Here is a 17055-nt window from a genome sequence, read left to right on the forward strand (position 1 = left end):
AAATACCTGCTTACGAATAAAGTAATAGAAATCTCCTTTATAATTTTACATAGATATTATCCTGCTAAGCAATATCTCCTTAGGTTTAAACTTGACATATGTGTTAACTGCTCTTTATGTGGTGTATGCCCAGAAACAACGGCACATCTGTTCTGGCAATGTCCCTACACCAGCACTTTTTGGAAAGATTTGTCCCGATACATTGCTGGTAAGCTTTTCGCTAATTTCTCTCTGTTATGGAGGGATGTGCTGTTTGGTCTCCATGCTAACAAAGGTAAAAATCAGGAAGAAGTATTCCTAATTAATTATTGATCATTTTGTGGAAATATCATATTCATAAAGCCAAATTTAGTCATTCTAAACCTTCCTTTGTTGCTTTTGGTAAAGAGACACAACAGTACCTTAAATCCATCTATGACTCAAATAATAAGAAGGCTGCTAAAACCATTCTGTTATGTTCTATCTTTAATGTATTTATTTGATTCTCCCCCTGGCTCTTTGTTTGCTTAATATGCTGTATTCTGTATTAATGACGTTTTTGTATGTTCTTACTATTTGTTTTGTTAAACTTCAATAAATAAAAAAATCTGTATGTGTCTGTCAAACGTCGCGATATCTGTATGCGTCAGTCAAACGTAGCGATATCTGTATGCGTCAGTCAAACGTCACGATATCTGTAGCTGTCAGTCAAACATGGCGATACATGTATGTCAGTCAAACATCGCGATATCTGGATGCGTCCGTCAAACATCGCGATATCTGGATGCGGTTGGCGGCTGTGGCCCGTCCTTATGTACAGTAGAGCCGCTTCTGACATTTGAATGAAAAACAGCATCACAAAAGCTCAAAACGATGGCTTCAGCTCTGGAGCAGTTCGTGAATAATGTGCGGCAACTCTCCGCTCAAGGTACGAACATTTACACGCCTCACGGACACTCTAAATGAAACTCATGCTAACAAGTACATGGGCGAACTAGCTTAAGGCTAAAACCCGATAGCAGGAGCTGTTAGCGTGATAGCATGCTAGTTGTTTATATTTCAGGGAGTAACACATGGTATTTGTTTATCTTGTTCTGGAAATGCACCTAGAAATCAGAACGAGTCTTCGAGACTTTATAAACGCTGTATAATATTTATACATCATGACGTTTGCTTCAACGGCTACGCTTTTTCTTGGCAAAATAACTGATGTCATGTTAGCTGAGTCATTTGTAATTAACCAGGTTGGGTGGATTTGGGCAGAAGTGGCTGTAAACATGCAGTGATAAGTTGAGATCTACCATGACACATTATTTCTGTCGTGTTAAGAGTGTGTTCTGCAGGCGAGTCATCTTAAATATAGCTATTCTGTCTTGTATAACAAATGACTTTCGTAGACTAGAAGTAACATCCTTATAAACCTCACTGTTTGGCATAGATAGTTAGTAGAGGAAGAGGGGCAGGTCATCATCATCATCAAAAAACAAAACATTGCTATGATTATTACAAGTACACCGATCAGCCACAACATTAAAACCACCTGCCTTATATTGTGTAGGTCCTCTCGTGCCGCCAAAACAGAGCCAATCCAAATATCAGAATAGCATTCTGAGATGATATTCTTCTCACCACAATTGTACAGAGCAGTTATCCGAGTTACCATAGATTTTGTCAGTTTGACCCAGTCTGGCCAGCCTGTTGACCTCTCTTATCAACAAGGCATTTCTGTCCACAGAACTGCCGCTCACTGGATGTTTTTTTGTTTTTGGCACCATTCAGAGTAAATTCTAGAAACTGTTGTGCGTGAAAATCCCAGGAGATCAGCTGTTACAGAAATACTCAAACCAGCCCATCTGACACCAACAATCATCCATGCAATTATCTAATCAGCAAGTCATGTGGCAGCCAATCGTGTGTCAGCATATCATGCAGATACAGGTCAGGAGCTTCAGTTAATTTTCACATCAACTATTAGAATGGGGAAAGTTAATCTCAGTGATTTGAACCGTGGCATGATAGATGGTGCTAGATACGCTGCTGATCTCCTGGGATTTACATGCATAACAGTCTCTAGAATTTACTCCGAATGGTGCCAAAAACAAATAAAAAAAAATATCCAGTAAGTGGCAGTTCTGTGGACTGAAATGCCTTGTTGATAAGAAAGGTCAACAGAGAATGGCCAGACTGTTTTGAACTGACAAAGTCTACTGTAACTCAGATAACCGCTCTGTATAATTGTGGTGAGAAGAATATCATCTCAGAATACAATTCTGAGATGCGGGTTGGCACAAAGGGGACATACACAATATTAGGCAGGTGGTTTTAATGTTGTGGCTGATCGGTGTATACTTTGGTTATGTGTATATTTTGCTTGTTTCAGTTTTTTCTTATTTGAATTAAAATTTTAATTCATATTTGTTCCTCTCTGCCTTGGGTTTTCAGGTCAGATGACTCAACTATGTGAACTGATCAACAAAAGTGGGGAGCTTCTTGCCAAGAACCTCTCCCATCTGGACACTGTTCTTGGAGCTTTAGACATCCAAGAGCATTCCCTTGGTGTTTTAGCTGTTCTGTAAGTCAGTGATGTATTGATATTTGTCGAATGTTATTAAACTTTAAATTACTTTATTTAGTTGATACCATATTTTAATATTAAAAGTCTCAGCCTGATTTGAATACATCAGGATGTGAGACTGTTCACCTTATGAAGCCTATCTGTGCCAAACTGAAATGGTTGTTGTATCTTTTAACTGCATTGCAGGTTTGTGAAGTTTTCCATGCCAAGCATCCCTGATTTTGAGACTTTGTTTTCCCAAGTCCAGCTCTTCATCAGCACCTGCAACGGAGAACACATCCGATACGCCACAGACACATGTACACACAGCTCTATAGCAAAATAAACTCATTCACTTGTTCATAGCACTGTTAAACATATGCTTTATTTTTTTTTATTCTGTTTTTATGGTTCTCAATGTTTTTATTACTATTGTTCTGCCTTACAGTTGCTGGTCTCTGCCACCAGTTGACAAATGCCCTTGTAGAAAGAAAACAGGTGAGTACATTTGTTGTATGTGGAATAGGGGAGGGAGAAATAATCGATTCTCAGATGCATCACAATTATTTCTTAAATTAATCTGAATCGATTCTCTAAAATGTTATTTTGAGTTCAATTTAACCTGTGGCAATGCAGTGGTGGTCGTGTTCACGTCAACAAACAACATGAAAGTAGGTCTTGTGCCCGTTATTACACCGATTTGCACTTAAATGTAAAAACCAGATGAAAATTCACTTTAAGACGAGTTTTTAAATGTTGAACTTTTAAACTTCTACAAAACACAGCGCTTCTGAACGAGATGCTGCATAAACTAAAACGCAACGGCCAAAGATGTTTGTCCAGCACAGTGCTTTACAAACTGCAGGGTCCTGCCACACTTAGCGAGGAGTGTGACAACCTCTGCTCAGTTCAATATTTGAATTGCCACCAATGCTTAAAAAAATACCAGTATTACCAAGATCTGACAACATTTTCTACCTGTCCGCTGTTTGATCACAGCCAACTGCATTCAAACACTCACATACGTGTGTCTGTCCGTGCACTTGTGTCTCTTGATGAATGCAGCACTCCTGCCAAAGACTTGGCACCGTTTGTAATTAAAATACCCCTCTTCTTTAGGTTATATTAATGTAAACACAGCCATTAATGTATAAGCAGATGGGACATATTCTTCAAAATGTTAGATCTGTGCGATGTCTAAATGTAAATAAGCTGCAAGCTGTCTGTTATAGGAATGCCAGCATTCTTACAGCATCAAATCAGTATTTATGTATATTTAATAATCACTGTAAAGAGTGTCAAATATTTAAGTAATTTAGCTTTGCATTAAATTACTTTTAATGTTTTTGTTTTGTTATTTTTTTAATGTTTAATTGCTACTGTTGATACTTAAATCACTGTTTACACTTTTCTCTATTTAATTACTGGCTCTTGAATAATTCTTTAAAAGCTAGAAGCAATATTTTCAAGTGATACTGTAGGCCTCATTGTTTTAAGTTAATTTGTTAATCTATATATATATATTCTCACCACACATACACACACACACACACACACACACACACACACACACACACACATATATATATATATATATATATATATATATATATATATATATATATATTATTATTATTTTTTATTTTTTTATAACAGTGGTTTATTGCATTTTTGATTTCCAGTGCAACACCAAGTTTCCATAGAACTGTTAATGAAGCTTTTTTTCTTAGTATGTGAGAAACAGGCTAAATCATTTTATCAACTTTATTTCATTTTTGCATAGATTGAAGCAGAGAACATTTTGTCTGAACCTCTAGTAAATAACTTTTTTTCTTCAGAATCTTGAGAGAAACGTGATTATTAATCTAAGGAAAAAAATCTCAATGATTGATTCTCAATTTATCCAGAATTGTGCAGCTCTAGTGCACATATTAGATGCTTGATGATTTCTTAAGCAGCAACCCCACGATTTGTGTCACTTTACTATTATATGTGGTTTGGAATAGAAAAGCTGACATCTGCACTCACACAGAAGCAGATATCTCATTTAGCCATCCTGGACCAGCAACCGATTGTTGTGGGTATAGGCTAGGGATTGATTCATTCTAAATTAATAATCTAATACTGAGTGTGTGTATTGATAAAAAAAAAAAGTTGGAGGAAAAGGTGCATACTAATGCATCGAGAATTGTTCTTTAATTGATTCGTAATCAAATCAGTAGGCCAGTGCAGATTTGCACCTCTAATGTGGAAGTTATTGTTCTCTTTGTATTAAATGGCATGAAGTTCTCTTTTCCTCCACAGCCCTTGCGTGGAATAAGTATACTCAAACAGGCCATAGACAAAATGCAGATGAACACAAACCAGCTTACCTCAGTTCATGCAGATCTCTGTCAGGTGAGTCAGGAATATTAACAGCTTGATTACCGGGGTAAGACTCTGATCCTGTGTATTAAAATGGTAAAGAAAATTAAATTCTGGCATTGGGGCCTGAAGACTTTTATGATGCAAGATTGGCGTTATTACAGTTTTGTTACATTGCATAACAAATTTGTAATTGTGGAGCTATACACTACCGGTAACTATAAACTATATTGTATAGATTGTGATAATAGTACTATAGGATGTTTTAGTCATTCAAAAAATCTGTTATTTGTTGTAATAAATTGTATACCGTAGTTATAGATATTGTATTGATAAATGTGGCTGTATTGCAGGCTAAGATATTCCTTGTTTCAGACAAAGACATTCAAATGTCTTTCGCTTTGTAATTTGAAATAATGTTTGAAATTTAAATGAAATCAGTTTTTAGTCTAAACTGTTTTGGCAAATTGAATCAGTGTTTGGCAAGGATAGCAGATGACTGCAGTCAGACGTTAACTGGTCCTATACTATAAACCCTCTATGCCAGAGCTCTCATTTTTGCAGATACTTTAATCAAACAGACTAGATTATTTGATGATTGTGTAACTAATGATATCATTCTTTATTTACAGTTATGCCTCTTAGCTAAGTGCTTCAAACCTGCAGTTCCTTTCCTTGAGTTGGACATGATGGATATTTGTAAGGAGAACGGAGCATACGATGCAAAGCACTTTCTATGTTATTATTACTATGGCGGCATGATCTACACAGGTCTGAAGAACTTTGAGCGGGCACTGTATTTTTTTGAACAGGTATTTTACTTTTTTGAACAGTTTTGCGGTATAATTCTGCTGGCCAGAAATGTTTATATCACAATTTCTTTGTAAATACTGTAAGGATTCTAAATAATCTACTCTGCTTCACTGTATTAGCCTCAAAGGGATTGTTCACTCATATATTTATTTTAATCAGAAATAACCCTCATGTTGTTCTAAATTTCAGACATTTTTATAATCGATTATCACAGAATTTAACAATCAATTAAATTATTAATCGTTAACATCACAAAACTTACATGGAGGACTCCAAATAATATGTGCATGCAGCCTATTGTTTAAATATAATTAAAATGAATACACTTAAGAAATGCAAGTATTGGTATTTTCCACTTAAAATATTCTTAGTTCAGTGTATTTAAATAGATTTAGACTATGTTTAGTTCAAATTTTGGAATTGTTGAAATACATTTATTAGTAACTTCTGTCTTAAGATACACTCACCTGAAGGATTATTAGGAACACCTGTTCAATTTCTCATTAATGCAATTATCTAATCAACCAATCACATGGCAGTTGCTTCAATGCATTTAGGGGTGTGGTCCTGGTCAAGACAATCTCCTGAACTCCAAACTGAATGTCAGAATGGGAAAGAAAGGTGATTTAAGCAATTTTGAGCGTGGCATGGTTGTTGGTGCCAGACGGGCCGGTCTGAGTATTTCACAATCTGCTCAGTTACTGGGATTTTCACGCACAACCATTTCTAGGGTTTACAAAGAATGGTGTGAAAAGGGAAAAACATCCAGTATGCGGCAGTCCTGTGGGCGAAAATGCCTTGTTGATGCTAGAGGTCAGAGGAGAATGGGCCGACTGATTCAAGCTGATAGAAGAGCAACTTTGCCTGAAATAACCACTCATTACAACCGAGGTATGCAGCAAAGCATTTGTGAAGCCACAACACGCACAACCTTGAGGCGGATGTGCTACAGCAGCAGAAGACCCCACCGGGTACCACTCATCTCCACTACAAATAGGAAAAAGAGGCTACAATTTGCAAGAGCTCACCAAAATTGGACAGTTGAAGACTGGAAAAATGTTGCCTGGTCTGATGAGTCTCAATTTCTGTTGAGACATTCAGATGGTAGAGTCAGAATTTGGCGTAAACAGAATGAGAACATGGATCCATCATGCCTTGTTACCACTGTGCAGGCTGGTGGTGGTGGTGTAATGGTGTGGGGGATGTTTTCTTGGCACACTTTAGACCCCTTAGTGCCAATTGGGCATCGTTTAAATGCCACGGCCTACCTGAGCATTGTTTCTGACCATGTCCATCCCTTTATGGCCACCATGTACCCATCATCTGATGGCTACTTCCAGCAGGATAATGCACCATGTCACAAAGCTCGAATCATTTCAAATTGGTTTCTTGAACATGACAATGAGTTCACTGTACTAAAATGGTCCCCACATTCACCAGATCTCAACCCAATAGAGCATCTTTGGGATGTGGTGGAACGGGAGCTTCGTGCCCTGGATGTGCATCCCACAAATCTCCATCAACTGCAAGATGCTATCCTATCAATATGGGCCAACATTTCTAAAGAATGCTTTCAGCACCTTGTTTAATCAATGCCACGTAGAATTAAGGCAGTTCTGAAGGCGAAAGGGGGTCAAACACAGTATTAGTATGGTGTTCCTTATAATCCTTTAGGTGAGTGTATGTAATTTGTATACATATTTGAGTCCATTAAAACTTCACGTTGTGGATCAGGGGATATTTTGAAACTTTGGACTTTTTTGTCAAATCATAACACATGCATAAACACAGTACTTAACATAGACCAGGGGTTTCAACATGTGCAAGATTACGGGGGTTAAGCTTGTACTGGAGTTATTTTATCCATCTGCAGAGCAATGATTACATCTGCAATTTTTAGCCACCCACTAGAGGATGCAATCTATTTATTGGCCCCCATAGTTGGCTGCTAATCAAGCTAATTGTGCGAATCCTTGTAGGCTACGGCTGCAGTTAAGTGAAAGGAAAAAGAACGTACATAGTAAAATGGACCGCTGTCTTGTGAAAACCAAGAGTAATGGTGGAAAAACTCTTCAACCGACTGACAGAATGCAAGATTTCAGGTTTGTTGGAAGAATCCCTCGGCGAGCCCGTAAGAGCTGATCACATCGATGACAATGAACTGTCCACATGAAGTTCAAGTCTTACCACACAGAAATAGCTTACTACACATAAAGGTCTTGGTGCATCAAAACAACGAAAATATGATGAACAGTACATAAAATATGGATTCACGTGCTCAATGCGTTGTTTGTTCAGAGCTGCCTGCTAATGGCTGTTTAAAGCCTGTGAAGCTCATAAGACACTTACAAACCAAACACCTAATGCTCAAAGATAAGCCTGTTGAATATTTCCAATGTAAAGCGTTGGGGTTGACAAACAAAACTAACTATGACCATCCATACAACAGTATTGTCCAAAGAGAGTGCTTCATGCAAAAAAGCCTCCTACATTGTACAGTGACTATCTGTAATACAATGATTGGGGACAAGTTTGTCAGTGGCATTGATCAAATCATCAACTAATCTTCAACTAATTTAGAGAATAAGAGTCAGGAAAGTTTATTCATTGCAAGTAGATGAGTGGACAGACATCTCAAACGCCTCAGAACTACTTGTATATGTCTGCTATCAGCATGAGAAACGATTGGTTGGGGATCTTTTATTTTGCTGAGCTCTGGAGAAAACATGCACAGGGAGATATATTTTTGACAAACTCAAGAGCAATCTGGATGAACTGGGTCTGTATTGGGACAATTGTGTCAGCATGTGTACAGATGGTGCGGGAGCCATGCTTGGGGAAAAATAAAGGACATTAGTGCGTGATGTTGCTCCACATGTATGATTCACAGTGTGGAGCTTGCATCAAACACTTTACCTGCAGATTTGAACGCTGTGCTTCAGACAGCAATACATATTGTGAATTTCATCAAGACTCGTCCTACAAAATTGAGACAGTTTAACCTGTTGTGCAAAGAAATGGGTTTCGAATATGAATCATTACTCTTGCATACTGAGGTACGGTGGCTCTCCAGAGAGAAAGTCCTTCAGTCGATATTTTCATTGCATGGCAAACTACTTATTTTCTGTTTGATTGTGCATCTTCCTTTGTAAACTTTCTAACTGATCCGAATTGGCTCAGAAATCTTGCCTACTTGTCTGACATTTTTTATAAGCATTTCATTCGTCTCTGCATGGCCTGAATTCAAACCTGATAACAATATCTGACAATATTTTGGGGTTTGTGAGGAAACTGGAGTGAGGGAAAGGGCAGGTTGATTGGGTAATGTGGACATGTTCCCTACCTTGGATGAATTTCTCACTGAAATATATCTGCAAGCCCTCTCTGAGCATTTCACAAAGTATTTTCCTGAGCAGCAGAGTTGGAACCAGCACAACTTAATTCGAAACCCCTTCATTGAAAGTGCGAGGTGTCACCTGTCATCAAAACAACAGGATGCACATCTGGACCTTTCAGGTGACTACTCTTTGAAGGCACCCTTTGACTCAACCACACTCTCAGAATTCTGGCTGTCAATGGAGTTCAAATACCCCGAACTTTCAAGACTCCTAATTGTCGTACATTTGCCTTTTACTTCAAATTGGCTCTGCTAATCCACATTTTTAATACTCGTGTACAGGGACATGCACAGGGGTGTGGATCAGTGGGTCAAACCACTGCCTCTTTGGCCTCCTGGGATGAGGTGCCCCTCTGGAAAAAGAAATTATATTTGCAGATATTCACTTTGCAGGCTCTTTTTATCCACAGCGTCAAAGCGATAAAGACATGATGAATAGTAAAACGCACTCTGCGTAATTTTTTTTATTGCTTGTGTAAATGTGCTAGATGACCATATTTGACTGTGCCGTCATGTCTCTTGTTTTGCAAGGCAGCAGATCAGGAGTGACAGGGAGGGGTGCTTGACACTTGAGCAGGTCAAACTGCATAAAAAATGCATGTTATTTGTACTGACCTTGCTTGAGCGGGTCCAAATGCATAAAGTGTGCAATAATTGGTATCGACAATTGCTGGGTTTCCATCCAAAATGTTTTGCATTTTTAAGTGTATTTCTAAAAATTCAACGTGAGAAAATACTAATTGTTGCCCATTTCAATTTATTTATTTTTTTCTCCTAATTTGGCATGCCCAATTCCCAATATGCTTTTAAGTCCTCGTGGTTGCATAGTGATTCACCTCAATCCGGGTAGCAGAAGACTAATCCCAGCTGCCTCCGCTTCTGAGACGTCAGCCTGCGCATCTTATCACGTGGCTTGTTGAGCACATTACCACAGAGACATAGTGCATGTGCAGGCTTTACGGCATCCACCGTAGCATCCACGCACTCACCATGCGCCCCATCGAGAACGAACCACATTATAGTGACCACGAGGAGGTTACCCCACGTGACTCAACCCTCCCTAGCAACCGGGTCAATTTGGTTGCTTAGGAGACCTAGCTGGAGTCACTCAGCATCCCCTGTTATTCGAACTAGCGAACTCCAGGGGTGGTAGCCAGCATCTTTACCATTGTGGCGAGACTGCTCAGGTTCCTCTGGGGGAGACCACTTGAGGTTGAGCTCTTCGACCGCCCTTGTAAGGACACGAAGCATCTCCTTGTCAGTGGCGCATGCGCGTTCCCCACCCTTGCTGCGGTGAGGGGCGATAGCATCATCCACGGACCACTCTCGTTGCCACAAAGATTCCGCCCGCTGACTTGTGTATATCGATGGCAAAGATAGAGGGCTTATGGCCAAGAGATGATTGCTGTCTTGAAGGAAGAAATTCTGAGGTAATGGTATTTGTGCACCTGTATTATAGCATACAGTTTCGCGCCAAAACAGGCGGGCTCAAACACCATTGCCAATATTAGAATATTGCCGTTATTGTAGAGTGGTTTCAACTAGGTTGTGTAAGAAGGCACTCCCTATATGCATTAATAAACGCAATGTCAAGTGTACTGAGTTGTAAGGGAACTTTCTGATCTGTGCGTTGGCTCTCCTCTGTGAACAGTATTAATGACATGCAGAGTGCAAGTGACCGTATAGAGACTTATCAATGTCTGCTGTCATAATTACTGTGCATTTGTTCTGAAATTAATTAATCGATGATCGATAAGCTTAATCAATCAAATTATTAATGACAATTAATCGATTTTCAATTAATCATTAACATCCCTAGTTCCAAACCCATATGAATTCCTTTCTTGTATAGAACACAAAAAGAGATGTTAGGCAGAATTACAGCCTCCGTCAACATTCACTTCTATTGTATGTACTAAAGATGCAATGAAGCAGTGAATGGTGACTGAAGTTGTCATTCTGCCTAACATCTCTTTTTTTTTTTTGGCTCCAGAAATAGAAAGTCCTTTAGGTTTGAATCCACAAAGGGGGCAAGTAAATGATGACAAATTGTATTTTTGGATGAACTATCCCTTTAAAGAAAATTATACTCTCTCTTCAGGCAATAACCACTCCAGCAATGGCTGTCAGTCACATCATGTTAGAAGCATACAAGAAGTACATCCTGGTGTCCCTTATCCTTCACGGCAAAGTACAACAACTACCCAAATATACATCACAGATTGTGGGAAGATTTATCAAGGTGAGATTTTCTGCCACAACATGGTAATATACTTGGATTCAGTTCACAAAAGCTCTTTAAAGGGCCTCATAAGCTAACAATCTTTTCTCTCGTGTGTGTGTGTGTATATTTTAAAGCCCCTCAGTAATGCTTACCATGAACTGGCTCAGGTGTATGCCACCAACAACCCTGCAGAGCTCCGAAGTCTGGTCAACAAACACAGCGAGATATTTACACGGGACAACAACACTGGACTAGTCAAACAATGCCTGTCCTCACTCTACAAGAAAAACATTCAGAGGCTAACCAAGGTCTACCTTTTATGCTCATTTGATACTGATAAACCATGCATTTAGTTTTTTTCCAGTGTAGGGCAAAATAGTTTACATTATCATTTTCACAATTAGAAAATAGTAGAGCACAACAGTCAGCTTCCAGAAGTAAAAAGCTAATTAATTTTCTACATAGACCAATTGATTTTTAACAAACCATTTAAATACAGCTCTACTGTGAGTTCCAAGGTTGTTAAAGGAATTTTTCCTCCTAAAATTAATATTCTCTAATAATTTTCTCACTCTCATGCTATCCCAAATGTTCATGATTTTCTGTCTTCTGCTGAACACAAATGAAGATTTTTAGAACAATATTTCAGCGCTGTAGGTCCATACAATGCAAGTGAATGGTTACCAAATCTTTGACGCTCTAAAAAGCGCACAAAGTCAGGCAGTATAAATGTAATCTCTTCTAAAGTCATGGATTAAACCACTGGAGTAGTTCAGATGAGTTTTATGCTGCCTTAGTGGTTTTTTTGAGCTTCAAAGATCAAAGTCCATTAACTTGTGTGGACATACAGCGCTAAGATATTCTTCTCAAAATCTTTGTGTACTACAGTAGAGAGAAAGTCATACACATCTGGGATGGCCTGAAAGTGAGTAAATGATTAGAGAATTTTCATTTTTAATGAGCATAATCTATGGATCATGCTTCTGGTAAAGCCATCAGTCCACATTATTTCCACAACTTTTTTAAAAATGGTTTAATAGCAGAATGTCCTAGTGTCAAACTATACTACCCATCATCCTGAAATGAAAGCATCCACCAATCAGAGAATTGCTGCAAACAACTACTTTCTCAAAGTTTGTAATGTTGTGATTCACCTTGGAGCTGGTTGGTTTGGTTCATGGCTTAGAATTCGTTATTGAAGAATTTAATGATATCCCTACGGGAAAAATGAATGAGAAAAATACTTCCGGAACCCAAACGGCTGAAAAAGTGGGCGGCAACTATTGCGTTCAGTTTAAGACGGGAGACTGTACTGATACTTTGAAATGTATTCCTAAAGGAAGCAATAATATCTCTGTTCTTGTGATTGACAGACATTCTTGACATTATCTTTACAAGACATGGCAAGTCGAGTTCAACTCTCCGGCCCTCAAGAAGCTGAAAAATATGTCTTACATATGGTAGGAAGCCAGCCTGCTATTTATATACAGCTTTTCTAATCAGATGTGTTTGTTTACATCAATTTCAAGCAGCTGTTCCTTTGAGAATTGCTGATCTTTCACTGAAATCTTTTGCCGTGATTAATGGTTTTCCTTCTCTGGAATAATCCACTTGTTTTCCATGTGCCGTTTCAAATTACACTTCACAAGACAGAGTACACATCGCATAATTAATTTAGGGTTCTGTTCATCTTAAGTGTTTGTTGGTGCTCAAAGCTCTTATCTTAATTCTCACAGATTGAGGATGGAGAGATTTATGCAAGTATCAACCAGAAAGATGGCATGGTCTGTTTCCATGACAACCCCGAGAAATACAACAACCCTGCAATGCTCCACAAAATTGACCAAGAGGTTTGTAATTATACTACAATGATTCCATGAATATACTGCCATGGTACTAGAGAACAATGCAGTGTTATTGTAGTTAATGAAAATGAACTAAAATCAATTTTGAAAATATTGGGAAAAAACTGTAAACTAAAATACTTTTTCATAACTCCAAAACAAACTAAAATAAAATACAAATAATCTCAAATTCGTTTTAGTTTTTGCTAACTATGGTGGATATGGGCATGGTTTTGAAGAAATATTCAATACTTGGATGTAGAACCTTTTGAAGACCCTCTTTTGTCCAAATCCCAGATTTGTTTAAGCAGTAGAGGTAAAGTGGGACAATAACAATTTCTACATCACTTTGGAGATTAACATTTTTTATAACCTTAACCAGATTTACCTCAAATTTCTGTCACTTTCTTTGCCATTGCTTTTCCCACCAGTGGCCATGAAATGTGCTCTGCCACATATCCCGAAGTAAACTCATCCATTTAAAACTTCAAAGAAAATAAGGGATAGTTCACCCTAAAATTAATATTCTCTCATCATTTACTCACTCTCATGCAATAACAGATGTGTCTGACTTTCTGTCTTCAGCAGAACACAAATAAACATTTCAGCTCTGTAGGTCCATTCAATGCAAGTCAAAAGGGTCCAAAACTCTTAAGCTCCAAAAAGCACATAAAGGCAGCATAAAAGTAATCCATATGTGGTTTGTTTAATCGGTGTCTTCTGAAGTGATTTAATCTGTTTGGGATGAGAACAGACCAAAATGTAACTCCTTTTTAACTGCACACCTTGCCATTGCGATCATTATTTAAAGCTTGATTAAACTTGTAGAGTTTGCAGATAGCTAGATGGTGCTGGGAAATAAAATTGAGCATGAAATTATGATTGATAAGGAGACAGCTGATGTCAAGATTTACACTTAAATATTGATGTTTCTAACCCACACCTATCATATCACTTCTGAAGACATATGCTTTACTTCTATGCTGCCTTTATGTGCTTTTTTTGAGCTTTTAAGTTTTGGCCCCTTTGTCACTTTACCCATATTCACCCTATATTATAAAATTTGCAACATGAAAATACCACTAGATAAACGTAAAACAAGACTGCCCAGAGAAACGCAATAATGTTGTACTTTTTAAATTACACCAGTAAATGCTCAGCTTTTGGCAGCCTTGAAAAATACTAAAATAAAACTAACTAAACTGAATCTACAGTACAAAATGCTGAGAAAAATAAAACTAACAGACAAACTGTGAAAAATAATGAAAACTAAACAAATTTATGTGGCAAATTGAATATAAAACTGAAATAAAATCAAAAGTTTAAATTGTCGAAATGTAATAAAAGCTTGAATTGCTTAAAATCAGAATTCCTTAGTATTTGGTATAGTACCCCTTTTGCTTAAATGGCAGTATTATGCATGTTATTCAAGCATGGTTTTGAAAAAGTTCCAAATATCATCTTGTGTGCATCAATGGAAGCAAGGAAATCTGACATCATACAGTGGAGTTTGCATAGGCAGTGTCACAAATTTGCTTATGTGATTTAGTGATCTATAAATGGTGCAGAATCCTATAAATGTCTTATTCGTTTTACGTTGCTTTGTTTTATTTTTCAAAATGAACAGCACTAAATATTATCGTTTATATTCAGATTTGAATACACATGCACTATTGATCTGTTCTGTATTTACAGTATATAATGTTTGTTAACGATCTATTCATTATGATATAGTGTTAGTATTACCAGATGTTTAAGCACATATAATGCCCTGCCTTTTTTCATCTCAACTCACTTTGGTTATAGGTTATTGCTTAGGTGTTTTAGATGGCTCACTATAGTCTGCCTTAAACCCCTATGCAGATGCTGAAATGTATAGAGTTGGATGAGAAACTAAAGTCCATGGATCAAGAAATCACTGTAAACCCACAGTTTGTGCAAAAGGTACACAGTTTCATTTTTTTTACAAGCCTATGCAAAGGTTCAAATGGAGAGGTGTGGAAATTGCATCCTTTTAACCAGAACTTAATTTCAGCATTCCATTGTGTCTCTTCTGTCTTTTAGAGTATGGGAACGCAAGAAGATGATGTTGGCACCAAGACGTCAAGCTACTCTTGAGGCTATTGGGCAGATCACTGCTTTGCCCCGCCCCGCCCCTCATCCCAAAGCTGGAAAACCTTCATGAAAGCAAAATCAGTTTTATTGAGTATGGACTATATTGGAGGAAAACATAAATGTGTGGAATTGTTTTGTTCAGTGCACCCTAAACAAGAACTCATTTTTGTCAGTGTTTTATTTATCAATGCTTGGTTGAAATGCCACTGCATCCATTATGATCATACAAATAAAAATACTGGACTACTTTGTTCAAAAGAGTTGTCTGAATTACATTTGTAAACCTTCACTGTAACAACTGAATGATGGAATAAAGAAACTATTTTATGACCAGTGTGAGGAAGAGAGCCATATCTATGCAAACAATATGATAGACCTATGCCACATAATAGTCTATAGAGGGAGTCTGAATTTTTGGTGATGTAAATTTAAAATCCTGCAGTTTTTCCTCTCCAAAATATATCTTTAGTCTTGTTGTTTCCATTTAGTGCATTGATATTTGCATGATCTTTTGACAGCTTTTCTTATTTTATGTTCTCCCCAACCCCATGACGATATCAACCTAACTGAATAATCCACTGTTTTATCTAATGTTTATCACTGTGAAGCTGAATGTGTGAATTGCTGTTCCTACAGTCTTCTGCACTGAGGGATTAATTGATTCAGACATTGGTTTAGATTCAGGTAAGGTTGATAGGGACATGTCCCTAACAACTTTCAGAAAATCGGAAATATTCCGACCAACTTTGTGGTAATTTTACCAAACAGTGTTATGGTATCTTGTGTCCAATTTTTCAAAACGTTTTACTAACATTTTGAATATCATCCTTGCAATATGTCTCCACCAACTTTCAAACCAATCCTACATCATTCAGATGTCAGGAAGGCTTTTGGGAATGGAGTTGTGCTGTTGTTTCAGTCCTCCAGAGGTCTCCCATGATTTGGGCTTTACCATAAATAGATGTAATTGTTATTAAAATAATTTCACAATGCAAAATATCTTCAAGGTATTGAAAGTAGACTTCATTTTCTTCAGGCAAGTTATTCTATGTAATTGAATATAGGGGTCAAATATGACCAGACATGTTTTTGACTGGAGTAGCTTGTATTGCTGTGACACTGGCCAGTTATATATATAATTAAACAAAAAAATTTAATTGAAAGAATATTTTTTTTTTATATTTAGTACTGAATTTTATTAAACAAGTCCTGCCAAAATATTCTGCATAGTTCTCACTAATTAAATATATTTGGTTAGTTTTTATATACAGTATGTATAGGTTGCATATACTCCAAAAAAGATATTTCAGCCTTTTTTTTTTTTTTATAGATTTATGCATTTCAAATTCTTAACAAATTTAAATACAATTGAATTGTTACATTTTTAACAAAATTAACTTAAATATGTATACTATCTATTTTATTATGAGATAAAATGTGTAAATCTTAAAATATTTTTGAGTGTAGGTTTTAACAATTTTCTTTGCAATCATTTTTAATAATTAACCATTTTACAGTTTTTAACAAACCAGACCTGACAAAATATTCTACTTAAAATAATATTTATTTTAGTGTTTACACTTTTCATATTGCAATAATTTTTAAGAACTTTCATTTTTGCTTTAATTTGATATAAGTTTTTATAAGTTGTTAATATGATTTACAGTTTTTATTGTGCAATCATTTTTAATAAGTAAAACTTTGCTGTTTTTTGATCAAATCAGTCCTGAAAAAAATAATACTGTGAATCAGCAAGCACATTGTT

At 37.0% G+C, this 17055-nt stretch overlaps 1 protein-coding gene across 1 annotated transcript; it reads left to right on the forward strand.

Moving 5' to 3' along the window:
- The first annotated feature begins 758 nt into the window (after positions 1 to 758).
- LOC127633926 (COP9 signalosome complex subunit 3) lies at positions 759 to 15634 on the forward strand. The gene is made up of 12 exons (XM_052113302.1): positions 759 to 907; positions 2422 to 2551; positions 2741 to 2853; positions 2982 to 3031; positions 4838 to 4930; positions 5530 to 5709; positions 11209 to 11349; positions 11466 to 11639; positions 12705 to 12791; positions 13068 to 13181; positions 15039 to 15119; positions 15240 to 15634. The coding sequence occupies exons 1-12, from the start codon at positions 853 to 855 to the stop codon at positions 15291 to 15293; spliced, it is 1272 nt and encodes a 423-aa protein (XP_051969262.1). The 5' UTR covers positions 759 to 852; the 3' UTR covers positions 15294 to 15634.
- The last annotated feature ends 1421 nt before the right edge of the window (positions 15635 to 17055 follow it).

Source organism: Xyrauchen texanus, chromosome 40, assembly GCF_025860055.1.
Source record: "Xyrauchen texanus isolate HMW12.3.18 chromosome 40, RBS_HiC_50CHRs, whole genome shotgun sequence".
Taxonomy (NCBI): domain Eukaryota; kingdom Metazoa; phylum Chordata; class Actinopteri; order Cypriniformes; family Catostomidae; genus Xyrauchen; species Xyrauchen texanus.